Raw genomic sequence first — 27789 nt, 5'->3', positions numbered from 1 at the left:
TATTCTCTTTGGTTCTTTTGAATATTTTAGAGGCAACATAAAATCAATATCTAAACCATTGTAGCTCAGAAGTTACTAAAGTTTATTGTTAAGTGGAAGAATTGGCCCCACAGTTAAAAATGTTCCGAGCCACTGTTTTAGTGCAGCTGTGGCACTAGTTCTCAGCCGTTTCAATGGAGACATTGCCCTACTAGGGATATAACAGAAAGCTCTGTAGTGGTTTTCTCTCTTTTAAGTTAAAATTTCCTTTAAAAAGGAAAATTCAGTCTAGGTAAGGATTGCCATCAGAATAAACACTTACATCTTCTTCTTGTGGAGCATTTATTTTCACATGATATCCTAGCTGGACATTGCTTTCTTCTTGATCAGGATTTGGTTCCCAATGTAAAAGAACTTGAGCTAAATTGACAGCTTTAATGGTGAAATTGACTGGTGGTAGAAGTAAAACTGTTGATCAAAAGAAAAAAGCCATACAATGTTTAATTATATGGAACATTTTAAAATCATTAAATATTTTATTATGTAGTATAGTATTTTATTATGCTATCAGAATGTATAACACTGAAGTAATCTTAGGATAAATTTCTTTAGAACTGTTTTTAGCTCATCATCTTTTTTACTTTGCCCAGGTATTTACCTATAATACCTGCTGCTGCTGCTAAGTCGCTTCAGTCGTGTCCGACTCTGTGCGACCCCATAGATGGCAGCCCACCAGGCTCCGCAGTCCCTGGGATTCTCCAGGCAAGAATACTGGAGTGGTTGCCATTTCCTTCTCCAGTGCATGAAAGGGAAAAGTGAAAGTGAAGTCGCTCAGTCGTGTCCGACTCTTAGCGACCCCATGGACTGTAGCCTACCAGGCTCCTCCACCGTGGGATTTTCCAGGCAAGAGTACTGGAGTGGGGTGCCATTGCCTTCTCCGCTATAATACCTACAGGTGTTTTATTAAAATATGAATATTTTACTATATTATTATTCAGTACAATAGTTTTCAAAGAGTGATTATCTATTAATGGACTAAAATAATATGTTTGTGGGTAGCAATGTGTTTAATGACATGCAATAAAATTGAATAGAAAATATCAGGTGCATCAAACATAAGAAGTACTATTTCATGAACCTCTTTATTTCTGTTCCATAAATATAGTCACATATTTGTATACTGGTTCAGGATGTAAAGATTTGTTTCTTACTGTGATTCAAGGTAAAAAAAACTTGTAAGCAAAATTACTCACTGAGCATTTATGAAAAGAAAATGTTTTTTCCGCCTTCATGAACCACTCTCTAACATTGTCTTCAAAATCAAAGCTTTCATTTAAATTACAAAATCAATGCTTGTTCTTAGAAATCTTGGGAAGCACAGATCAAAAAATAAGAAAAAAATACAGCTACAGTTTTATCACTGAGTGACAGTTTTATCACTGAGTGGCATTAACATGTAATACATTTATTGTCTTTTTTTCTTGAGCGTACATTTATACAACTTTTAAAATTTTTGCTAAAGTTGGCCTTCCCTGGTGGCTCAGATGGTAAAAAGTCTTCCTGCAGTGCAGAAGACCTGGGTTCAATACCTGGATCAGGAAGATCCCCTGGAAAAGGAAATGGCAACCCACTCCGGTATTCTTGTGTGGAAAATCCCATGGACTGAGGAACCTGGTCAGCTACAGTCCATGGGGTTGCAAAGAGTCGGACACAACTGAGTGAGTTCACTTCTTTCGCTTATAGTATTGTACAATTATGAAACCTTTGATGAATTTACTAGTCAGCACATTTCCACTGACATTTAATATTGAATAGCTTTCCACGACTCTGCCTCCACACCTGCTATATAGAGACTTCTGGGGCTCTGTCTGTACTTCACTGACCATTATGGTAGCCACTGGCCACATGTGGCTATTTAAATAAAATCAGAGTTCACTGTCTTAGTTACGTGAGCCACATATGCAGTGCTCAGTAGTCAAGTATCATTGGACAGCGCAGATACGAGAACATAGTCATTATTGCAGCAGGTTCTCTCAGTGCTAGTGGGGGACTCGTGATGGGTTTTTTTTTTTTTTCCTTAAACTCACTGATCAACAAGTTTCTGAACCAAACATAGTGGAAGCTTCTTATTCTTTGATTCTGAGGACTTTGAGAGGACTTTGAACTATATGCTTGTCTGGGAAGGTGTCCAAATACGGCCGCCAGCTGCAGCTTTATTCTGAGCGCCCATTTACCCACACTTGGAATATGATTTCCCACTGCAACATAAAATATGCACTTAAGCCAATTTTGCTTTCTTAAAATATAGTATGTTTAAAGAACTGATATTCTGATAAGAATAAATGTTCCATCCCTTTTTTTAAAAATCATGATTTCCTTAATTGAGTCTTATTTAGGAGAAAGTAACACTATCCTTTTCTGTAATGTACTTTTTTTTTTAATTATTGAGTTTAATAGGTTGTGCTTACATTTTTTATCAGGAAGTAAGTCTACTTGCAGTATTACTGCCGCCCCCAAAAGAATCAGTAATCCAGGTGCCATGATGATCACATCCTACAGAAAACAGAAAGACAAAAAGCCAAATGGCCACCTGTTGCCATTTCTAAGAAAAGCTGGTAGCTCCTTTCTAAAGAAAAGCGTAGTCATTTGGCCATTTAACAAACATTTATGAACTTTATGTGTTAGAAATACAAATATGAACAAATCTTGGATTTTGTCTTGCCAAGGTGGATCTATAATCTGAGAGACAGAATGAAGTGTAAATCAATCATTGTAACTCCAGCCTCAAAACTGCTCCAGTAAAGATGTGTATAAGGAGCAAAGAGACTTCTGAATTGAGTCCTAAAGGATGTACTAGAGTTCTTACACACACAAGTGAGGAAAGGCATCCATGGTGGCAGACGGAGCCATGCGAAGCCAGAAGAGAGGAAAGAAAATAGAAGAGGGTTGATATTCTATGAGAGACCACAGCAGATGTTTGAACAGTAGAAGACAGGGGTAATCAAATTGAATATAGATATCATTACCAATTTCATTAATAAGAATTTACGTATGAGCATGACATGTCCAGCATGACAAGGAACTTAAATCTAAAATATGTTAACATGGGAAAAAGACGCTTTGTCTCACAAACCTGAAATAAGTGTTTAGTACTTCAGACTTTGGAAAAGTGGAATTTTTTGATGAACCAGAATGAAATAGCCCGTTAAAGGAAATGAAAACATAGTTATAGGCCTGAAGAAAATAAAACCGATATTTTTGTTTATTTGAAATAAAAAAACAGACAATGGAAATGAATCTAGTAGAAATATTAGCATAACTGATTGTTTCAGGAACATTTTTTTTAACATGTGAAAGAAAGATCTCTTGTTGAGAATTGCAGATTATAAATTTTAAATGTTTCCTTTGAAAATTTCAGAAGGCATTTTTCATATGAACTTAACAAAAATAACATTCCGCTTGCTAAGTTTTGTCCTCCCCACAACTAGATGATGAAGGTGTGTAGTTATCCAATTTACAATGGTGAAAAGATGGCTAAAAGACAGACCCAGTTTCAGATCTTCCAACCGTAAAACCTATTTATACACTTACTTAAGTGACACGGTTTTTAATTTAAAACTTTATGTAAGTGATTTGATATTTTTCAAACTTAATTCTGATAGAACCACAGAGGATAGGCATTGGCTTAATGGATACATTCAGAAAGAACCAAAAACCACACTTTCTTCACTTTTACTACTTACTAATGAAATTAGTAAAATGTCACAACACAGAAGACAGTAACAGCATACAAATCAATTAATTTCTTTTTCAGATAAACTCAAGTATTGCTAATCAGAGTTATGCCACTTTTTAAAAACTTTTTATTTTGTATTGAAATATAGCCGATTAACACTGTTGTGATAGTTTCAGGTGAACAGTGAAGGGACTCAGCCATACATATACATGTATCCATTCTCTCCCAAACTCCCCTCCTGTCCAAGCTCCCACATTACATTGAGAAGAGTTCTCTCTGCAGGTCCTTGCTGGTTTTCCATTTTGGATATAGCGGTGTGTACATGTCCATCCCAAACTTCCTAACTATCTCTTTCCCCCACCCTTCCCACCATCCTCCCATAACCATAAGTTGGTTCTGTTAAGTCTGTGAGTTGCTTTTTATTTTGTAAGTTCATTTGTATCATTTCTTTTTAGATTCCCCATATAAGGGATGTCATACAACATTTCTCCTTGCATCCAGAGTTATGCCACTTGTGTTAAGAATCATCCTGTTTCTTTCTCCGATTTTATACCATGTAGAAAAAGAATTTTTAAAACAACAGTAGTGATAAAAGCAGTTGTTCTAGAGTTTTTAAAGGTTTCAGTAAGTGAGAATGTTAAGGATTTAAAGGCGAGCCTTGGTAATTTACTAAGCCTAAGAAGCAAAGATAAGAACTCCTTAGAGACTTCCCTGGTGGTACAATGGTTAAGACGCTGTGCTTCCACTGCAGGGGCAGACCTGGGTTTGATCCCTAGTCTGGGAATTAAGATCTCACGTGCTGTGCAGTACAGCCAAAAAAAAGAAAAAAAGTGAAAAAAGAAAGATCCTTAACAGACAACAGCAAAAATAGCTTCCTCTTCAAGGTTAGAAGGTGATATCTTTGAAATTTCAGTATTTCTGGAAATAATATCACACCTGTTCTAAGTTTTCAGTAATCATTATTACTAGGAGGAATTCTCAGTCAGAAAAAAATGCAAAATTGATTTTCCCCGAGTGAGTTTTACTGACTGGCAAAGTAAGAAGTATGTTATAACAGTACTTGTAAAAATAATAAATTGCAATTAAATTGTTGAAGTAATAAACTATCACATGCCTCAGTGTGGAGATAATTGAATATTTCACATAACCAAGCAGTCTCCCCTAGAATTTTTTTATGTGTTCTGCTTTTATAGCTGGTGAAAACAGAATTATTTTTCAAATTTGATCAAAAATTTGTGATGATCAATTTATCGGCCATAAAACCGCCATGCACATTTTTTCACATTTTATTGTGATATTCTCTGTTAAAAAGGATGATAACTTTGAATAAAAGAAGTTGTTCTCTTATAGACAACACAAAAGACTCAACTATGAGTCCAAATATTACCAAGAATAACCATTTTTTTTTTGTGAGCCAGATAAATTCAATAAAAGCCTGGGTATTACTGAAGCTTCAGCATTTGACCCTGTATTTTTCTATAATTCTGTTTGCTCTACTCATTCCCTAAAAGCACCTTCAGCCTTTGCTCATGTCTTCTTAATATTTCTGGTCCGTGGCAGAGCAGTCCCTCCTGCTGGAAAACGAACTTGAATCTTTTTGGGTTATCTCTTTAATCCATGATATACTGTTACATAGATGTCAGCTGGGTAATACTTTGTTGTACAGTAGGCTGTTTCACTACGTTAAAAATTTATAGAAATAACTTGTTCAGATTGTCATATTTCATTGGGTTGATCTAAAATTCCTCGAGTGCTCTCTAAGAATTTGGCGTCTGGTAGGTGTTATAGTCTTTGAAATTTGGGAGTAAACAGGAGCACCATTGTGCACAGTACAGATGTTTCTAGAAAGCGGGGTAAAGTCCTGACAATCATAGATGAATTTCCCCAGTGTTCCTGAGAATTGGTCAAATTCTACTGAAGTTCAGACTTACGTTTTCCCCACTCTCTTTCCAGATTATTTTGCTGCCCAGGACGTTTGTTTTATAACCAAAGCTGTATTTACCCTTTTTAAAGAAACTTTTTGAGTCAGCTGTGGTGACAACTAATTAAAGCTCAACTTCAGTGCACAGAAATTGAAAACCAACTGAGAGGATTCATGCTCCGTTAAACCCTTAAAAGTAGAGTTTACTTCCTTTTTTTTTTCCTGTACAGTGTAATCAGCAATAAAACGTATCTCTTGGGGGATGAAAAATAAATAAACCAAGGTGTAAAATGCAAATGACATGTTTAGCTAGTATGTTGTATTACCTCCAAGTGAAGAATTGTACATAGTCCTAAAAATATGAGTCATTAGGAACATATATAAGGCATGCAACCGTTTTTTCTGCCTTACTACAGGACTTCTGATTAATTTTCTGAAATAGTCCTTAAATATTAACTCAGCAATTCAAACTGTTGGCACAGTCATAAAGCCTTGTTAGCCAAGGTGGAAATGGTGCAGCCACCCTGAGTACTTGGGAAATGCTGGCAGAAAGAGTTTGCTGCACATCTCTTAATGGTTAAATGTCTTCCAGCTAATTGCACTTGTTGCCATGTCATCCCACATCCACAGTTCCTGTTCCCAGGCATACCTGTCTCCTTCGGTCTGATCCTCTCGTTTCTGATGACCAACCATGCTCAGTAGCCGACAGCCAGGACCACCTCCACGCTGTCAGTGCTCGTGGCTGCAGCCCCAGCACCTAGCACAGCTTCAGGCCTGGGGCAGATGCTGCGTATGCCTGGCTCTACACAAAATAAAAGCAAATTAATGCCCAGCCCTTAACAAGTCGAGCTCTGTAGGGAAAAACCTAGCAGAGGGACAAGTTAGATTAGAGCACGGCAGGCTGGGAGCACGTAGCAAACCTGGGCTGTCTGGGGGAGATGTGATACTCTTGGTACCTTGCCTAAAAATTTCCCCAAGCAGCATTTCACGTAATGAAAACAAATGAGATGATTTGATTTCCCAAACTTTATGATGTTTGAAATGCAAACAGTTAACAAATAGCTACATACATTAACATATTTTTCAGTAACTGTGAAAGAAGGCATACCCTTTCATAAGAAATAGTAGAGACTGTACCAGGTAATTCAGTTTTCGACCTGATGATTCATTAAATTGGGTATCAAATACATTAATCAATATGGCTATAAAAAGTCACGTTTCATGTGTTAATGAGTTGTAGGCTCGTAGAGTATAAAGAGAATCTGATTTTTCTTTCCATGTCTTCCTTTCTCTTTTTTATTCATTTCATCCATTTCTTCTGTATATATGGAGATATGTTTACACTGATTGGGGTGAATATTTAATAAAATAGCGAACCTGAAGCCGAGTGAGATATATCAGCAAGTTTTTGGAGATTTTATATAAAATCAAACAGGTTTTTTTCAAAATCCCAGAACCCTCAGAAGAAACAGAAAGCAGGACTCCTTCAGTTAGAGCCGGGGCAACCATCTCCTTTTTTGTTGTTGTTTCTGCATTTATAACTTTCTTATTAATTCAGACTTCCTCATCAAGTTATTTTTTCCTGTACCCTATCTTTTAAACTCATATATTTCCTCAGAAAGCTTAGCAGAGTCTGTGTTCTCATTTTAATCTCGGAAGTATCTGCAACACGGGTAACAAGGGTCTTAAACAAGAATCAGGAAAAAACATAGGTTTTATTCCAGTGTGACTCACCTTCACGCAGACTACACACCTCAGTTACTTAGCCCAACACAAAGAAATAGAAGATTACACCCAGAGTGGACATGACTGGCCTGATAACATGTCTATAGTAACATTATTAGTTCCATTCCTGCTAATAATAGAGTTCTAAGGGGTTTTGTTTTCCCCATTCCTTCATGTAAAAGTTTGCCATATATTTACAAGTCATTCTCTCACTTTTCCTATTCCCCACCCGCCCCCACCCCTGCTGTGTAATGAAATTATTAGGAGGTGGAGCCCAGGGTGGTGTTAGAGAGAGAGAGGCATCTGCTCACTCTGGGATGAATCAGTTCTGGATCCCCACTTACTGAGAAATGCAGTGGCCTTACCATCAGGAGCTGCCGCAGGGCACTGAGAAGGAACCTTATCTCTGGGTACACTTTTAACTTAGAGGCAGATCTTCTTCACTGTTTCATCATCCCAGCTGTAATGGTTACAGACTCACAGCCAATTCCCTTGACGCTGGGAGGGCAGCAGGGCTCCTCTAAGCAAATACCAAGAAGCATTTGTGAGCAGGTAGTTCTGGAGGAGCCTTAACCCTATAACGAAACTCCTGAGGACTAAACTGCTGTTGAGTGAAGGCTCTCTCTCTTCCTGATAAGCCACCATCTGATCACTGTCTCATCCGCATTTTCACTGTCTTTCTAGATGCTTTGCTCTATTCAGGAGTTTCAGTGAGCCCTGGCTCCTGGGTGGCAAGGTAATCAACTTTTCCCTGAGCACTTGCCAGAATTTCTGTTCTCTTCACGTGCTCCCTTCAGCTGGAGGACTTTTTGCGCCACTGTCACCCAGTACCAGACACACGATTTGACAGACAAATGGGGAATCTACTGCTCCCTACGAGCTGAGCAGCAATTTTCAGTTTTCAGAGGTTCCTTAACCCTTCTCTGCTGTGTTAGCCCTCAGACAGATGGGTGTGTGCCGGGGGCGGGGCAGAGGAGGGAGACGCAGTTTTTGGTGTCATGAGTTGCTGGCCTTGTCGAGTCTGGACTCACCCTGCACATGCAGGCGCAAGACCTGCTGTCTCCTTGGATCTCTCGGTTGGTTCCCAGTGCAGCATCTCAGCTGGCATCTCCTCAGTACCTTCAATTTAGGTAAACCTACTCGGGTTCTCTTGTCCTTTGTTCCGCTTCTGTCTAGGGAATTTCCAGGCGAGTGACTTGCAAACCTGACTTTTAAAAATATGTTTCCCAGAGTTTGAATAGATGAAAATGTCACTTAATGTTATTAAGTGCCTGAGGCAGGTGGAAGTCTTTCCCTGTGAAAGGGTATCTCCAGGCTTAGCCCATGGGGGTGAGCAACAGCAGCCCCTGAGAAGTGGAAACAGAGGGGCCCAGGTCCCCACAGAACTGATGTGAGAGAGGCAATGGCCAGGTGAGATGAGGGGTTCAGTTTACAGGATGAAAAATGACAGGCACCCTAGCGAGACTTCCTGCAAGTCAGTGAATGTCTTCTGCAAGGACAGCCACTGGGGCTCCCAAGGTAATCATTTTAACAGTTGCCGAAAAAGAACCAGATTGGTTGTTATTAGATGATCTGAAAAAACATGATTTTCCTTGGGAAGAGGAAAAGTTGAACTGGGAACTGAGAGAGATCCATTTATTTGCTAAGATGGACCCAGAGAAGTTTAGATGCAGTATCAGCCATGTGACCTACTTTTTAGAGTCCTGCATCTAATTTTAGTTGCAGCATATTTTGTCATCCTCCAAACCTTAAAACTAATCATTGTGAGGGCAATAATCTCTGGCCAGAAAGGCTGTTTTAACATTTTCTATGTTTCTTACATTCATTTATTCAAGAAATATTTATTAAATCCATCTATGCAACATGCCAAAAGCTGTTACGGATAGAGAAAATCAGACTTCACTCTTACCCTTGATACCATCTTTCTAGGTATATGACACTTTATCAGCCATGCCAGTATTAAAAACCCACAGAAATATGCTTGCGTTTTGTTCCCATGCCCTATTTCCAAATACACCCAAGGAAAATAAGAGGCACAGCTCTGTGTAGTTTATTTTTTTGTGGCAAGAACAGTCTTCTTTAGAATAAACTGTGAATGTCCAAAGATAGTATAATGGAACATGTTGGAAGAATTCACATAAATGGTTTTTCAAAAAGTGAAACAAAAACTGGCGTGTGTTTTTTTGTTGTTGCTGTTTAGTCTAATTGGAGGATAATTTCTTTACAATGTTGTGTTGGTTTCTGCCATACAACAACATGAATCAACCATAGGTGTGCATATGTCCCTTCCTTTTTGACCTGCATTTCTTAAGAAGCAAAATAATCCAGATTTAGGCAGAATATAGTTGAAAATGTGAATAGTAATGCCATGGAAATTAGGATTATGCGGTTCTTCCTTGAACCCTTGTTAAAGGCACTTGCTAAAGCTTTTACCTGTAGGAATCTATTCTGTGGAAAATGTGAAATACAGACCAAGATTTATCTGAGAGAGGGGAAGTAAACACAATTCAGTGCAATAGTAAAAGTAGTGTGGAAATGGTTAAGAGAAATATATAACTTTTTCAAGGTTGAAACAGGTTGATAATAAGTGTTTATCAAGAACTGTTAAACACAGGGTACTATGGAAAAATGCCAAATAAAAACAACAGGCGTGCAAATATATATATACAGGTGTTTTAGTTAGCTATTGCTACAAAGCAACCAACCACAAATACCATAGTGGGAAACAGTGATAAGCATGTATTTCTTGCCCACCCTTCGGAGTTTTGTCTAGGGTCTGGCTAAACTTGGCCGGATTCCAGATCACAGAGTGGGTTCTGGTTTGCTCTAAGCATCTGTTGTTCACTTGGAACTAGTAGATACACAAGGCATATTCTTTTCACGTGATCCCAAAAGTGCGGGAAAGTAAGATGAACTGGACACGAACATTTGAAGTGTCTGCTTGTGTCACATTCACTGACATCCCAAGAGTCAGGACAAATTGCATGGCCAAGCCCTGAGTCAAACGGCCCACACCCAGAGTACACTCCCCTACCTTGATAAGATAAGGGCGTGCATGTATATAAGCAGAAGAGAGGAGTGGAAATTGGAACCAGTAGCTTGTTCTACCACAGTGGGACTGATCTTTCCTTTCCATTTCTTTTTCTAAAATATTTGTTGTTGGTTTACTTTATTTGGCTGTGCTGAATCTTAGCTGTGGCACTTGGAATCTTCAGTCTTTAGTTGTGGCATGCAGAATCTTTTAGTTGAAGCCAGTGAGATCTTTACTTGAGGTATACAAATTCTTAGTTTTGACATATAGGATCTAGTTCCTTGACCTGGAATCGAACACAGGCCTCCTGCATTGGGAGCTTGGAGTCTTAGCCACTGGACCACCTTTAATTTCTTCTTGTGCTTCTATTTTTGCAAATGTTTACTCTATACAAATGCAGGAATAGTTTTTTTTTTTTTTTTTTTTTTTTAAATACTAGAGAACTAGAGATCGATGGAATAGAATTGAGAGTCCAGAAATAAGCCCTCACATTTATGGTCAACTGATTTTTTGACACAGGAGCCAAGATAATTCAGTGGAGGGAAAAAAAAATCACTGTTCAATAAATAATGCAAATACATATGCAAAAGAATTATATTCAACCCTTATACCTCACAGCATATACAAAAATTAACTCCACATGCACATGGATGGATGTAGAGATTATCATACTAAATGAACTATGTCAGACAGAGAAAGACAATGTCATATGATATCACTTGTGTATGGAATCTAAAAAAATTATACAAATGATCTTATTTACAAAACAGAAATAAACTCAAAGACATAGAAAACAAACTTATGGCTACCAAAGAGGAAGGGAGGGAGGGATAAATTAAGAGTTTGGGATAAGTAGATAAACAGGAAGGTCCTACTGTGTAGCACAGGAAACTGTATTCAATATCTTGTAATAACCTACAATGGAAAAGAATCTGAGAAGAAATATATATGCTCACTTTGCTGTATAGCAGAAACTAACATATATATATGTAATATACATATTTACATACACACACATATATACGCAAACATACCCAAATCAAAGTAGATACCAAAAGCCAATATGCACATGAAAAACTACGGGACATCATTATCGCAAATTAAAACCACAGTGAAATACCTCTTCACACCCACTGGGATGGCTAAAATAAAAAAGAAAGGCAGTAGTATTGGTGAGGATGTGGAGAAGTTGGAACCCTCAGAAACTGTTGGTGAGAACATAAAATGGTGCAATCACTTTGAAAAACAGTCTAGTAGTTTCTCAAAAATGTTAAACACAGAGTTGCTATATGACCCAGCAATTCCAGTCTTTGGCAAGTACCCAAGAGAACTGAAAACAGACAGCCACACAGAAATTTCTATGTGACTGTTCATAGCAATATTATTCGTAACAGCCAAAAAATGAAACAACAGAAAATGCCCATCAACTGATGAATGGATTGCGAATATGTGGCATGTCTCTGTAATGGAATGGTATGAAACCTTAAAAAGGGATGAAGTGCTTATGCATGGTATAACATGGATGAATCATGAAAACATAAAGCTAAGTGGAAAAAACTAGTTCACAGAACTGGCTTTGTATAGTTCCACTTACATTAAACTTTTAGAATTGGCAAATCTATGGGAATAGAAAGTGGATTAGTGGTTTCCTAGGGCTGGATGGTGAGAATTTGGGCAAAATGGTGAGTGATGGCAAATGGGTTTGAGGTTCGTGTTTTATTTAACATTATTTTTGATTGGAGTATGGTTGTATTACACTGCTGTGTTAGTTTCTGCTGTACAGCAAAATGAATCAGTCATTCGTATACACATATCCTCTCCCTTTTGGGTTGCCTTCCCATTCATGCCTGTCACCATAGATAATTTAGTAGGATTCCCTGAGCTATACAGTATGTTCTCATTAATTGTCCATTTTCTATATAGCTTCAGCAGTGTATATATGTCGATCCCACTCTCCCAATTCCTCCCACCTGCTTCCACTTTCCCCTGTAATTGTTCTCTACTTGTGTTTGAGGGTTCTTTTGAGGTAATGAACATGATGAAATGTTCTAATATTGAGTATACTGATGATTTCCAATTCAGTGACTATACTAAAAGCGGTAGGTATATTTTATGACATGTGAATTATGTCTCAGTAAAGCTGCTATTTAAAAAAAATAAATGAACCAACAGGATTTAAATAGTATCCTAGGTATTAATTGAACAATCCCAGTATAAGATCAATTAATTTACAGTCTATGCTGCTGTGGTTAGTTGCGCAGTCATGTCCGACTCTTTGCGATCCCATGAGCTGCAGCCAGCCAGGCACCTCTGTCCATGGGGATTCTCCAGGCAAAAATACTAGAGTGGGTTGCCATGCCCTCCAGGGGATCTTCCCAACCCAGGAGTAGAACCCAGGTCTCCCATATTACAGGCAAATTCTTTACCAAGTGAGCCACCAGGGAAGCCCCTTACTGTCCGTAGCTAAAATTAAAATTAAAAGCATGTGTTTATTCAGCAAGGAGTCTGAGTAACTTAAGCTTTTTCATTTCTTTACTCAGTGATCAGTTTTATTTTACTAATTGTTTCCAGGTTTACTGAGATATAATTGACATATAACAGTGTATAAGTTGAAAGTAAACAACGCAATCATTTAGTGTAAGTATATAGTGCAAAAAAGATTTTGCAGGGACCAGTTCTTTGCTCTCAAAGCCAGATATAGGAAATTAACTAGAGTGTAAAAAAACTAACTAAAAGTTAAACTTACTTCATTAATGGAAATCAGCCTTCCATTTTAGCTTAGACGGAACCGCCTTTGTGCTTGAAACTGTCAATTGCTTTCTATACATTGTCATACAATAACCCATAAACTTGTTTTATATGAGTAAACTGAGGCTTAAAGAACTTATTTAGCAGAGCTTCTTTATAATGTTTTCCAAAGCCATTTTTCCCAGGTTGGCAGAACTTTATAATTGATAGTTATCTTAAAAGAAACAGTAAAATACATACTTAACTGGGGGTAAATATTTTATTGAATGTTGGCAGGCAGGGAAGGTATGAAGGGAAGATTCCCCTTTTGAAACTTTTAATTATTTGAAGTTGTCTGAACTCCTGTGGGAAAACCTGTCTCTGATTCTACTGTCTTCTAAGTGTATGTTGAAGTGCTGCATTTACATGCCAATTTTATTTTTGTACAGAGTATTACGTCTTTGTTTCTACAACTAGATACGAGGAAAGGTCTTTATTTTATCTGGCTTGGTTTTATCAGAATCCCTTGGGTAAGCAGTGTTAAAGAAAGAAGAGGAGGGGGTTGGTGTTATTACAGCAGGGAATTCCAGATGAATTCCTATGAAGATAAGAAATACAGTGGAGAATATCAGAAGGAACCTGATTTAGATCCCTCTTGGTTCTCATCCGAGGCTACTGATAAGTCAGAATTCTGAAGGTGATTATTCTGTCCTTAGGGCTTCCCTGATAGCTCAGTTGGTAAAGAATCCACCTGCAATGCTGGAGACCTGGGTTCGATCCCTGGGTTGGGAACATCCCCTGGAGAAGGGAAAGGCTACCCACTCCAGTATTCTGGCCTAGAGAATTCCATGGACTGTATAGTCCACGACGTGGCAAAGAGTCGGACACGACTGAGTGACTTTCACTTCACATTCTCAGTCTTTACCCTTGGGCTTCTGTTCTTTTAACTATTACCAAAGTCCCATCTTTTAAAATTAATGACCCAGTATGAAATTTCAGAACAGCTAAAATTGATTTGTCTATTTACTCACCTCTTTTAAATGTAAAATAAAATTGCATTTGTGTGTAAAATCCCCCAGCACCAATGAAAATCACAATGCTACATTTGCTGAGAAATATCTTTATTTGTCCTCTGGGAGATCTTAAACTTTAGTTGGCTTCTATTAAACTTTTATGAGAACAAAATGAGTGAATGACTTTTTCTTCAAACAGGTACTTGTTGTTTCAAAGAAAGAACACATACTTGAAACAGAATGTGTTCTTTTTAAGCAAATTACTCAAAAACAAAAAAGTAAAAATGTGAGGGAGAGGTTTGGGTAAGATAATCACCACCACCTCAAAGTTGCAAAATATTAAAATTTTGTCATGATTATGTTTTTATCTGACTTTCTCTAAATATTGCTTCAGATATCTCCCCAAGGGGGTTGAGTCTGCTATCATTATAAATTCATATCTTTATGTGAATTCTTAGTCTCCCTTCTCTGTTCTAATATAAAATGCAAATGCTTCTGGGAGCCCCGATCTGTTTAGGAAGGCTTTTGCTAAAAGGTCCTGGCAGGGGAAATAACAGAACTGTGATCTGAAGGGCGTCATAGTGCCATTTAATAGTTCTTGCCTCCGTTCAACCTTGTGTTTTTACTTGAAATCAAGCCGCCTGCCTAGAATCCAGAAAAGAAAAAAAAAAAGAAAGAAAGAGGAATATATTCAGTTTTGAGGTCCATGCAACGAATGTCACATGTTGACCGGTCAGTTATTTTGTAACATAATAATCCTTGGGTTTCCTGTGTCTTCCCATCCCCCAGTCACTGAAGCACACATGTGGGGTTGCATAGGCTGATGCATGGTCCCCTGAAGGTGTCCGAAGCCTAGTTCCCAGAGCCCATGAATGCACCGCCTTGCATAGCAGATGTGAATAGGCTGAGGGTATTTTGATAGGAAGATGATCCTGGGCAGTCCAGGGGGCCCATTGTTATCACAGGGCTCTTGTATCATCACAGGGCACCAGCCAGGAGGCTGAGAGAGGAAAGACTAGATCATGTTGGTGTGCTGTAAAGATGGAGGGAGGGCACCACTAGAAGTTGAAATTATTATTATTTGTCCAGGTGTCCCAGAAGGAATTTAGCCCTGCATACCCATTTTATACTTCTGGCCTCCAGAACCATGAGATAATAAATTTATGCATCAGGCCCTTCTTGCCATTTTCCATGTTGCTGCAAGACCCATCACGTGAAAACACAAATAGGGCTATAAAAAGCCCTATGTAGAAAACCTTTAATTTCTTTGTATTACCTTTAAAAAGAAATCCAAATGTCATCCTGTGAAGTGCCCAGCCTTATGCTGGACCTGGTCCCTGTCTGTTTCTCCGGGTTTATCAGAAGACAGTGACGGTTTCCAGGTCAGATGTCTGGGTTTGCATTCTGCTTGTGCCACTTACCACTTGTGTGACCTTGGACAAATTAACCTCTCTGTGCTTCAGTGTCCTCATTGGCTGTTTGTGAAGGTTGATTTATTAATACAATGCCTAACACTGTCCTAAGAACAATATAAATAGTTAGATGAACTTATTATTGTGAGTATTCACAAATATCATTGGCTCATAGAAGACACTAAACAAACATTTGGTTGGATGGATGGATGAATGAACAAAAGAAAATAGTATTACATTCACAACTGCTGTTTGTTGTTGTTCGGTCGCTCAGTTGTGTCCAACTCTGCCACCCCATGGACTGCAGCATGCCAGGATTCCCTGTCCTTCACCATCTCCTGGAGCTTGCTCAAACTCATATCCATTGAGTTAGTGTTGCCATCCAACCGTCTGTTCCTCTGTCATCCTCTTTTCCTGTCGTCAATCTTTCCCAGCATCAAGATCTTCTCCAGTGAGTCGGCTCTTGGCATCAGGAGGCCAAACTGTTGGAGCTTCAACTTCAGTATCAGTCCTTCCAGTGAATATTCAGGACTGGTTTCCCTCAGGATGGACTGGTTGGATCTCCTTGCAGTCCAAGGGACTCTCAAGAATCTTCTCCAACACCACAGTTCAAAAGCATCAATTCTTTGGTGCTCAGCTTTCTTTATAGTCCAACTCTCACATCCATACATGACCACTGGAAAAACCATAGCTTTGACTAGATGGGCCTTTGTCAGCAAAGTAATATCTCTGCTTTTTAATGTACTGTCTAGGTTTGTCATAGCTTTCCTTCCAAGGAGCAGGTGTCTTTTAATTTCATTGCTGCAGTCACCATCTGCAGTGATGTTAGAACCAAAGAAAATAAAGTCTGGCACTGTTACCATTGTTTCCCCATCTATTTGCCATGAAGTGATGGTACCAGATGCCATGATCTTTGTTTTTTGACTGTTGAGTTTTAAGCCAGCTTTTTCAGTCTCCTCTTTCACTTTCATCACAAGACTCTTTAGTTCCTCTTCACTTTCTGCCATAAGGGTGGTGTCATCTGCATATCTGAAGTTATTGATATTTCTCCCAGCAGTCTTTATTCCAGCTTGTGCTTCATCCAGCCCAGCGTTTCTCAACATGTACTCTGCATATAAGTTAAATAAGCAGGGTGACAATATACAACCTTGACATACTCCTTTCCCAACAAATTCTCTTGTTTTTTCTGTGATCCAGCGGATGTTGGCAATTTGATCTCTGCCTTTTCTAAATCCAGCTTGGACATCTGAAAGTTCTCAGTTCGCGTTGAAGCCTAGCTTGGAGAATTTTGAGCATTACTCTGCTAGCGTGTGAGATGAGTGCAATTGTGCGGTAGTTTGAGCATTCGTTGGCATTGCCTTTCTTTGGGATTGGAATGAATACTGACCTTTTCCAATCCTGTGGCCACTGCTGAGTTTTCCAAATTTGCTGGCATGTTGAGTGCAGCACTTTAACAACATCATCTTTCAGGATTTGAAATAACTCAGCTGGAATTCCATCACCTGCCATACATATGTAATTGCTTCCTTCTCTAGTTGGCAGAAATGAGTCTCTAGTTTCAGAAGAACACAATCATAACTTAGATGATTGAAGAGACAGCTACATACTTGGGAGCCAAATTTTGGCCACTGAAATATATAAACTGGATCAAAGATGTGATTTCTTGTGAAGAAAGATGGAAGCTGTCCACTTTTGAGGGAATCTTTAACCAATACTAAACTTATATTCTAACCAGCATTAGTGAGTTTTCAGACGAGAATTGATAACTGTTAAGACCTAATGTTGGTACATATAATTACTGATACGTATTTGTTCTTATCTCATATTCTTAACATTTCTTTTTAATAATATGTTGCCTACTCGTGGATGTGGTACTTTTAGGAATATGATAGAAACCTGCCCTCCTCTCACAATACTCTCTGTTCATAATATTTGCTTTCAGTTACGTTGCAGCTTCTCTGGTGGCTCAGTGGTAAAGAATCCGCCTGCAGTGCAGGCAATATGGGAGATGTGAGTTCGATCCCTGGGTCGGGAAGATCGCTTGGAGAAGGAAATGGCAACCCACTCCAGTATTCTTGCCTATAAAATCTCATGCAGAGAGGAGCCTGGCAGGCTACAGTCCATAGGGTCGCAAAGAGTAGGACACGACTGCGCACACACAAACACGACTGCATGATATGCTCTACAAAGAGAAAATTTCCTATAGGATTGCAGTATGGTAAGTGTCAGTTCTTGGCAGGTGAACTCTGATGTCCCTTAGGACCAGTTTGTATTAAGACATAATACTAAACATGCTGTGTGGAAGAGGAAGGACTTCTGTAGTGCTGTGGTCATCTTTACTATACTGAGGTGGGGCATTTTATGTATAAAGTTCTTCCCCTTTTAGTTTAATAGCCTCAAAGTTCGTTCTTCTACCTTTACATGTAAATGCTTTAATAATTAAATTCATTTGAATAAGCATTCCTTGAGAGTCTTTTAAAATATATACTTAAAAAACTTCATGGTCTAGCTGTTTTTTTGCTAATTTGTAAAAAGAGGATATTTTGGTTGAGTTTATTAAGGTATAGGTTACATACAGCAAAGTTGACCCTTTTTAATATACTGTTCTGAGTTTTGACAAAGACATAGTCATGCGATTGCCATCATTATCAAGATACAGAGCCGTTCCATAACCTGCCCTCCCAGATTCCCCATGCTCCTTTGTAGTAAACCCCTCCCTCCATCTCTGGTCAACAGCTGACCTGTTTTCTGTCTCAATAGTTTTTTATCCTGTTTTAGTTTTTCTGTTTAATTTATTTTTTTTAAAAAATTGGAGTATAGTTAAGTTACAGAGTTCTTTTCATTTTTACTGTACAGTGAAGTGAATCAGTTACACATGCATTCGTATCCACTCTTTTTAAGATTCTGTTCCTCATAGATTATTAAAGAGTATTGAGTAGAGTTCCCTGTGCTATACAGTAGGTTCCTATTAGTTATCTATTTTAAATATACTTGTGTGTATACGTTCATCCCAATTTCCCAGTTTATCCCAGCCCCTTTTTCCCTTGGTAACCTTAAGTTTGTTATCTACATCTGTGACTCAATTTCTGCTTTGTAAATAGGTTCATTTGTACCATTTTTTTTTTACATTTCTCATATAAGTGATATCACATGATATTTGTCTCTCTGTGTCTCACTTACTCAGTATGACAATCTCTAGGTCCATCTGTGTGCTGCATATGGCATTATTTCATTCTTTTTTATGGATGAGTAATATTCCATTGTATATATGTACCACATCTTCATTATCCTTTCCTCTATCAATGGACATTTAGGTTGCTTCCATGTCTTGGCTATTGTAAATAGTACTGCAGTGAATATTGGGATGCCTGTATCCTTTTGAACTGTGGTTTTCTCTGGGTTTATACCCAGGAGTGGGATTGCTGGATCAAACAGTAATTCTGTTTTTTGTTTTTTAAGGAACCTCTATACTATTCACCATACTGGCTGTACAACTTATTAATACATTCCCACCAACAGTGTAGGAGGGCTCCCTTTTCTCTACATCCTCTCCAGCATTTATTGTTTGTAGATGTTTTTGATGGTGGCCATTCTAACCAGTGTGAGGTGGCACCTCATTGTAGTTTGCATTTGCATTTCTCTAGTAATTAGTGATATTGAGCTCCCTTTCTTGTGCCTCTTGGCTGGCTGTCTGTATGTCTTTTTTGGAGAAAGGTCTATTAAGATCTTTCACCCATTTGATCTTTTTTTTTTGTTCTTTGATTTTGAGCTGTGTGAATTGTTTGTATATTTTGGAGACTAGTGCCTTGTCTGTTTTATTTGCAAATATTTTCTCTCATTCTGTGGGTTTTCTTTTTGTTTTTTGTGGTTTTTTTTTTTTTTTTGATGGTTTCCTTTGCTGTGCAAAAGCTTTTGAGTTTAATTAGGTCTCATTTGTTTACTTTTGTTTTTATTTTCATTACTCCAGGAGGTGGATCAAAAAAGATATTGCTGCTGTTTATGTCAAGTAGTGTTTTTCCTATGTTTTCCTCTAAGTTTTATAGTATCTGGTCTTATGTTTAGGTCTTTAATCCCTTTAGAATTTATTTTTGAGTAGTGGTGTTAGGGAGTGTTCTAATCTTATTAATTTACATGTAGCTGTTCAGTGTTCCCAGCACCAGTTATTGAATAGATTATCTTTTCTCCATTGTATATCCTTGCCTTCTTTGTCATAGATTAGGTCACCATACATACATGGATTTATCTCTTGACTTTATACCCTTTTTCCATTGATCTGTGTTTCTGCTTTTGTGCCAGTATCATACTGTTTTGTAGTATAGTCTGAAGTCATAGACCCTGATTCTTCCAGTTCTGTTTTTATTTTTCAAGATGGTGATGGCTATTTGGAGTCTTTTGTGTCTGTCACCATACTTTTACTTCCTCCAGGGAGTCCCATAAGTAGAATCATTCTGAATGTAGCCTCCTGAGTCTGGCTTTCTTGACTGGAGTTTTTGATGTATTATTTGGATCAGCAGTTAATTCTTTTATATTGCTGAGTAGTATTTCTTTGTATGGATAGACCACAGTTTACACATCCATTTATTTTTGAAGTAAAGTTGACGTATTTCCAGACTTGAAGGATTATCACTAAAACTACTGTGACAGTTCACGTAATTTTTTTTTTTTTTAAGTATGAAGGTAAGTTTTTGCTTCTCTCAAGTAAATATATAGGAATAGGATTTCTGGGTTGTATGGTGGGTATATACAGAACTTTATCAGAAACCGTCAAGTTGTTTTTCAGAGTGGCTGCGTCAGTTTGCATTTTCACCAACAATGTATGAGAGTTCCAGCTGGTCTACATCCTCACCTGCACTTGATATTACTGTTTTGTTTTTTTTTTTTAATTAAAATGTTCCCTAGGTGTGTAATGACATCTCATTGTGGTTTTGCTTTGCATTTTCCTACTGTCTGTTGATGTTCAATTCATTTACATATGCTTGGTTGCCAGCCATATAGCTTCTATCATTCCATTTATTTCTGCATCATACTGTGTTTGTTTGCATATACTTTAACTACTATTATATTTGAATTTATTATTTATTATCTAAATTCAAATCTATAATTACGTGCTTCTGTATAAAAATGCAAATAATTGTTATATATTAACCTTCTAAGACCTTGTCAGATTCACTTACTAGTTCTAATAGTTTTGTCAATTCCTAATATATCTGTGTAAACTTCTATGTGATCTGAAAACAGTTTTGCTTCCTTCTCAAATACTACAACTTTTTAATGTTTTAAATTAATTTGTATTGGAGTATAGTTGCTTTATAATGTTGTGTTAGTTTCTGCTATATAGCAAAGTGAATCAGCTGTATGTATACATATATCCCCTCTTTTTTAAAATTTCCTTTTCATTTGAGTCACCACAGAGCATTGAGTAGAGCTCCCTGAGCTAAACAACAGGTTCTCATTAGTTACCTGTTTTATACATAGTATCAGTACTGTTTATTTGTCAATCCCAGTCTTCCTGTTCATCCCAGTACCCTCCTGCCCTGGTGTCCATACATTTGTTCTCTGTGTCCTTATCTCTCTTCCTCTGCTTTGCAAATAAGATCATCTATACTGTTTTCCTAGATTCCACACATTTGCATTGCTATATGATATTTGTTTTCTTCTTTCTGACTTATTTCACTCTGTATGACCATCTCCAGGTTCATTCACATCTCTACAAATGACCCAATTTTAGTCCTTTTAATGGCTGAGGAATATTCCAAAGTGGTCTTTCCTGGTCGTTCAGTGGTAAAGAATCTGCCTGCCAGTGCAGGAGACATAGGTTTGATCCCTGGCTCAGGAAGATCCCCTGAAGAAGGAAATGTCAGCCCACTCCAGTATTCTCGCCTGGGAAATCCCATGGACAGAGGAGCATGGTGGACTACAGTCCGTGGGATCCGAAAAGAATCAGACACAACTTAGCGACTAAACAATAATAATATTCCTTTGGACATATGTACCACATCTTTTTGAGCAAACTCTAGAATATAGTGAAGGATCGGGAAGCCTGGTGTGCTGCAGTTCATGGGGCTGCATGAACTGTCGACAGCAAGAATCGGACACAACTTAGTGACTGAACACCAACAACCACCACATCTTTATTTATTCCTCTGGCTATTCGTGGGACATTAAGGTTGCTTCTATGTCCTGGCTATTGTGAATAGTGCTCCATGAACGTTGGGTTTCATGTGTCTTTTGGAATTATGGTTTTCTCTCAGAGTATGCCCAGTACTGAAATTGCTAGGTCATATCATAGTTCTATTTTTAGTGTTTCAAGAGACATGTACACTGTTCTCCACCAGTTCAGTTCAGTCGCTCAGTCGTGTCTGATTCTGTGACCCCATGGACTGCAGCACGCCAGACCTCCCTGTCCATCACCAACTCCCAGAGTTTACTCAAACTCATGTCCATTGAGTCGGTGATGCCATCCAACCATCTAATCCTGTGTCATCCCCTTATCCTCCCACCTCCAATCTTTCTCAGCATCAGAGTCTTTTCAAATGAGTCAGTTCTTCGCATCAGGTGGCCAAAACATTGGAATTTCAGCTTCAGCATCAGTCCTTCCAATGAATATTAAGGACTGATTTCCTTCAGGATAGACTGGTTGGATCTCCTTTCAGTCCAAGGGATTCTCAAGAGTCTTCTCTGTTTGCCATAGTGGTTATATCAGTTTGCATTTCCACTGTCAGTGCAAGAGGGTTGGTTCCCTTTTCTCCACACCCTCTCCAGTATTTATTGTTCTTAGATTTCTAAATAATGATGATTCTGATTTGTGTAAGGTGGTACCTCACTGTAGTTTTGATTTGCATTTCTCTAGTAATTAGTGATGTAGAACAGCTTTTCTTTATGTTTTCTGACCATCTGCACATCTTCATTGGAGAAATGTCTATTTACGTCTTCTACCTATGTTTTGATTGAGTTGTCTACATAGAGCTGCATTCACTGTTTGTATATTTTGGAGATTAATCCTTTGTCAGTTGCTTCATTTGCACATATTTTCTCCCATTCTTAGGATTGCTGTTTCATCTTTTTTATGGTTTCCTTTGCTGGGCAAAAGCTCTTAAGTTTCATTAGGTCCTATTTGTTTATTTTAGTTTTTATTTTCATTAGAAGGTGGATCAAAAAAGAATCTTGATGCAACTTATATCAGAGAATGTTGTGTCTATGATTTCCTCTTAAGAGTTTATGATTTCCTCTTAAGAGTTTCATAGTGTCTGTCTGGCATTGTGTTCAAGTCTTTAATCCACTTTGAGTTTACTTTTGTGTACAGTGTGAGGGAGTATTCTCATTTCACTTGTTTACATGTAGCTGTCCATTTTTCCCAGTGCCACTTATTGAAGAGACTGTCTTTTCTCCATTGTATATTCTTGCCTCCTTTGTCACAGATTAGGTGACCATATGCGCATGGGTGTGTCTCTGGGCTTTTTCTATCATATCTTTTACTTCTTTTCCTTCCTTATGTTAACAGTTTGAACTGTGGTAAAATGTTGAAAAGAAATACTGAGAATGGGCATTCTTTTTGCTGATATTAGCAAATGATATGATGTTACCCTTTGCCAGGCAAAGGGTAACACAGCATTTTCATGCCTTCAAGACCAAGTGTCCCAACCCAGAAGGATTTTGTGAGGAGTTTTATGTAGCAAAGATGAAGTTGCTGATAAGGATCAGGGTGTGTGCAGGGCCTGCACTCCTTCAATCTGGGCCTCAGGTGATATTTTTTTTTTTAATTGGACTATAATTGCTTTACAGTATTGGGTTACTTTCTGCTCTTCAATGAAGTGAATCAGTTCAGTTCAGTTCAGTCGCTCAGAAGTGTCCGACTCTTTGCGACCCCATGAATTTCAGCACGCCAGGCCTCTCTGTCCATCACCAACTCCCGGAGTCTACCCAAACCCATGTTCATTGAGTCGGTGATGCCATCCAACCATCTCATCCTCTGTCGTCCCCTTCTCCTCCTGCCCGCAATCCTACCCAGCATTAGGGTTTTTTCCAATGAGTCAACTCTTCGCATGAGGTGGCCAAAGTATTGGAGTTTCACCTTCAACATCAGTCCTTCCAGTGAACACCCAGGATTAATCTCCTTTAGGATGGATTGATTGGCTCTCCCTGCAGTCCAAGGGACTCGCAAGAGTCTTCTCCAACACCACAGTTCAAAAGCATCAATTCTGCGGCGCTCAGCTTTCTTCACTGTCCAACTCGCACATCCATACATGACCACTGGAAAAACCATAGCCTTGACTAGGCAGTCATATACATATATATATCCCTTCTGTCAGGCTTCCTTGGCAGCTCAGCTGGTAAAGAATCCACCTGCAATGCAGGAGACCCCAGTTCGATTCCTTGGTTGGGAAGATCCCCTGGAGAAGGGATAGGCTACCCACTCCAGAATTCTTGGACTTACCTGGTGGCTCAGATGGTAAAGAATCCACCTGCACTGTGGGAGACCTGGGTTCGATCCCTGGATGGGGAAGATCCCCTAGAGGAGGGCATGGCAACCCACTCCAGTATTCTTTCCTGGAGAATCCCCATGGACAGAGGAGCCTGGCGGGCTTTAGTACATGGGGTTGCAAAGAGTCAGATACAACTGAGCGACTAAACACAGCACAGCATCCCCTCTCTCTTGGAGCTGCCACCCACTACCATCCCACCTCTAGGTCTTCACAGAGCGTGAAACTGAGGTCCCTGTGCTACACTAAAGCTTCCCACTAGCTATCTGTTTTACACATGTAGTGTATATTGGTCAATTCCAATCTCCCTCCAGTTTGTCACCCCCACATCATGTCTGTAGGTCCATTCTTTAAGTCTGTGTCTCTATTCCTGCCTTAGAAATAAGTTCATCTAGAGAGTGAAAAAGCTGGCTTAAAACTCAGCCTTCAAAAAACAAAGATTACAGCATCCAGTCCCATCACTTCATGGGAAAAAGTGGGGGAAAAGTGGAAACAGACATTTTATTTTCTTGGGCTCCAAAATCACTGCAGACAGTGACTGCAGCCATGAAATTTAAAACCACTTACTCCTTGGAAGGAAAGCTATGACAAACCTAGACAGCATATTAAAAAACAGAGACATCACTTTGCCAACAAAGGTCCCTATAGTCAAAGCTATGGTTTTTCCAGTAGTCATGTACAGATGTGAGAGTTGGACCATAAAGAAGGCTGAGGGTCAAAGAATTGATGCTTTCGAATTGTGTGCTGGGGAAGACTCTTGAGAATACCTTGAACATCGGGTGTATCAAACCAGTCAATCCTAAAGGAAATCAACCCTGAATATTCATTGGAAGGACTGGTACTGAAGCTCCAATATTTTGGCCACCTGTTGTGAAGAGCCGACTCATTGGGAAAGGCCCTAATACTGGAAGAGATTGAAGGCAGGAGAAGAAGGGAGCAGCAGGATTAGATGGTTGGATTGCATCACCAACTCAATGGATATGAGTTTGAGCAAACTCTGGGAGATAGTGAAGGACAGGGAAACCTGCTGTGCTGCAGTTTATGGGGTCACGAAGAGTTGGATACAACTAAGCAACTGAACAACAGCATAGTGTTAGATATTGTTCTTATTTCATTCTTTTATATGTCACTGTCCAGCTTTTCCAGCACCTCTTACTGAAGTCTTTCTTGTCTCTATTGCACATCCTTGCCTCCTTTGTCATAGATGAATTGCCCATAGATGGGTGGGTTTATCTGTGGACTTTCTGTCTTGTACCATTTGTCTATATTTCTGGTTTTATGGTAATACCATACTTTCTTGATTACTGCGGCTTTGTAGTATATTTTGAAGTTGGGAACCTGATTCCTCCAGCTCTGTTTTTCTTTCTCAAGATTGCGCTGGCTATTTAGGATTCACATGTCCTCCTGAAGAGCTTCTCTGGTCCTTTAGTCTACAATAAAGAATGATAACATCTTTAATTTGTTGGGGATTTTATTTCTGTAAAAGAGCTCAAATATACTGTTATTTGTCTCCCTTGAGTTGGAACCAGGACCCTGTCTGAAGGCTACATTACTGTGTCTTGTCTGCTCCTCACTTATCTCTGCATCCCCTCCCTTACCTGACCGACAACTGTTTGAAAGGTTTCTGTGCCCAGGAGCCCGACAGGGTCCAGCTCTGTTTCACTTATTCTGCAACTGTAGAGATCATACAGTTTTTCTTTACCACCCTGTAAGTAACACTGACTGTTTTTTAAATGTTGAATCCACCTTGCCTTCCTGAATAAACCCAACATTATACAACTTGATGGATTCAATTTGCTAATACCACATTAGAGGTATTTGTTTTTGTGTTCATATGAATATTAATCTGTAATTTCTTTTTTGGTAGTATCTATTTGAAGTTTGTTATCAGTGTATGCTGGCCTCAAATGAAAGGAAGACTGTTCCCTCTTTTATTTGCTGAGCAAAAACTGTGCAAATTTGGTGTCATTTCTTCCTTAAGTGGTTGATAAATTTGACCACTGAAACCATCGGTGTCTGGAATTACCTTTGTAACAAGTTTGTTGAACTAAACTCCATTTCTTTAATAGCAGAAGGGCTATTCAGATGTTTAAGTGTCATCCTAGGTCAATTTTGGTAAGTTGTATTTTTCAAAGGATTTGTCTGTTTCATCTACAATATTAAATTGTTTGCCACACCAATTAGGGTATAGAATAGTAATGTGAGTCAAGTGCCAACCAGGGAGCAGGCAAGAATAACAAGTAAACAGTTACTGAGCACTTCCCCTTTACTAGGGGATAACATGACATTTAAGCCTGGCAATTCCCTGAGATAGCTTCTATTGATAGTCTCATTTTACAAAGGAAGTGGGTGTCAGTTGTCCAGGGTCACACAGGTATGCAGTACAGATGGGTGTCTTAACAACCCCAGGGCCAGAGAAAGGTGCGGTGAGGTATAATTAAAATAAATGTACAGCCTCTGGTCCTTCAGGTCCCCCCAGGAGCAAAGCCTGGCTGTGCAGGACTCGGAAGAACAGAGGTTGCTGAAGGAGGGTTCGCTGCCCGCGGCGCAGTGGGAGAGACAGGGAGAGCATGGTCAAGTACCGCCCACTCCATTCTGCGACTTCCCATTTGCCGTCGACCGGCGCGCGTTGGTGACGTCACGGCGCCTGCTGCCCGGAAGTGTATGCAACGGCGACGGAGCCGTGGGGACGGTGAGAAGGCGTGCGGGGGACGTGCGGGTGCGCGCTGCTAGGGGGCGAGCAACAGCGATGGCAGGACCCTGGGGCTGTCCCACGGGCTTGGTCTTGGGGAAGGCGGGTGCCGGGGCGGTGAGAGGCCTCTTCCGCCCTCGGGAATAGAGCCCACTGTCGAGGTCGTGAGATCGCGTTTGTGCTTTATCTCACTGACTGCGGGCTGATTCATCGGGCTTCCCTGAGCGCTTTCCCTCCTTGCGGCCGGGCCTCTGGTCTCCCTTTTAGTTCCAGCACCTGTTGTGGGGTACAGGACACGCTGTTTGAGGTCCTGGGTTCCCACTGGGTTTTCTGTGTTGAAGCGTGGAAGGAAGTGCAGTGTTTTTCCTCCCCAGTTCTTTGGATCAGGAGAACTCGCCCCCTGGTGGGAAACGCCACTCTTTGACACCTGCTTTCCAAGTAAAGGAATGGTTCTTCTCTGGGTTTCTGTCGGTTTCGGTTTGCGATCTGTTGCTGCCTCCCAGAGGCCCACCCTACATGGAAAACGGAGCGTGATGATGATGGACGACAGATGGCAGAGTGTGGATGGGTGGGATTCAGGAGACTTGATGGGATAGGCGGATGGTGAATGAGGAAGAAGCGGGCAGCAAGGACAGATGATAGGAAAATGTCTTATTTTACAGTGCATAGGACACATCTCGGGGTCGTGAGTCTCAGTTGTGTGTGGGCAAGTATGCTGATGTACACACGACTGTGACATGTTCTGGAGGAGAGCAAGTGTCCCTGCAAGTGTCTGAGTTACATTTTCTGGAATCACTGTTCGTGGCAGCCTTGTACCCCTCAGGCTTTAACTGAGACCGGTCTCCCAGGAGAGCATCCCAACAGTAGAATGCGGTATTAACATAGTAGCAAGTGCTTCAGGAGGACAAAACCGGGTAACTGCAGAGGTAGATCTAGTTGTAATTCTCCTCACGTTGTCAGCTTTTTCTGGTTTTCACCTGATCAGGAGACGACTGTGTCTCTGTTGATAAATAAAATCACTGCGCACCCCCTCATTGTCCTGCGCTTGTAAATTTCATCGTGGAATGTGCATG

General features: G+C 39.5%; 2 protein-coding genes across 16 annotated transcripts in view; one reads left to right on the top strand and one right to left on the bottom strand.

Annotated features, from left to right (window-relative positions):
- Positions 1 to 8401, bottom strand: part of IL5RA (interleukin 5 receptor subunit alpha) — a 40908-nt gene extending 32507 nt beyond the window's left edge. The window contains exons 1-4 of the mRNA XM_081528704.1: positions 8393 to 8401; positions 7225 to 7320; positions 2448 to 2532; positions 302 to 447 (exon numbers count right to left, since the gene is read on the bottom strand). Coding sequence (XP_081384830.1) covers positions 302 to 447; positions 2448 to 2532; positions 7225 to 7320; positions 8393 to 8401 — 336 coding nt within the window. The remainder of the gene's footprint in view (positions 1 to 301; positions 448 to 2447; positions 2533 to 7224; positions 7321 to 8392) is intronic.
- The window catches only part of TRNT1 (tRNA nucleotidyl transferase 1), an 89235-nt gene that overhangs the window by 37941 nt on the left and 23505 nt on the right, over positions 1 to 27789 (top strand). For 4 of the 15 annotated variants that reach the window (XM_081528215.1, XM_081528213.1, XM_081528202.1 and 1 more), the window contains exon 1: positions 26687 to 26716. The exons of 1 other annotated variant lie outside the window; for it this stretch is intronic. The gene's annotated coding sequence lies outside the window, so the exon portion shown is untranslated. Of the gene's footprint in view, positions 1 to 26686; positions 27155 to 27378; positions 27643 to 27789 lie in introns of those variants that run through there. 10 more of the 15 variants (XM_081528216.1, XM_081528217.1, XM_081528205.1 and 7 more) reach the window with 4 other exon arrangements.

Source organism: Giraffa tippelskirchi, chromosome 9 (assembly GCF_054371585.1).
Source record: "Giraffa tippelskirchi isolate mGirTip1 chromosome 9, T2T-mGirTip1v1.2.pri, whole genome shotgun sequence".
NCBI lineage: Eukaryota > Metazoa > Chordata > Mammalia > Artiodactyla > Giraffidae > Giraffa > Giraffa tippelskirchi.
This window is presented reverse-complemented; position numbering and strand designations above follow the sequence as displayed.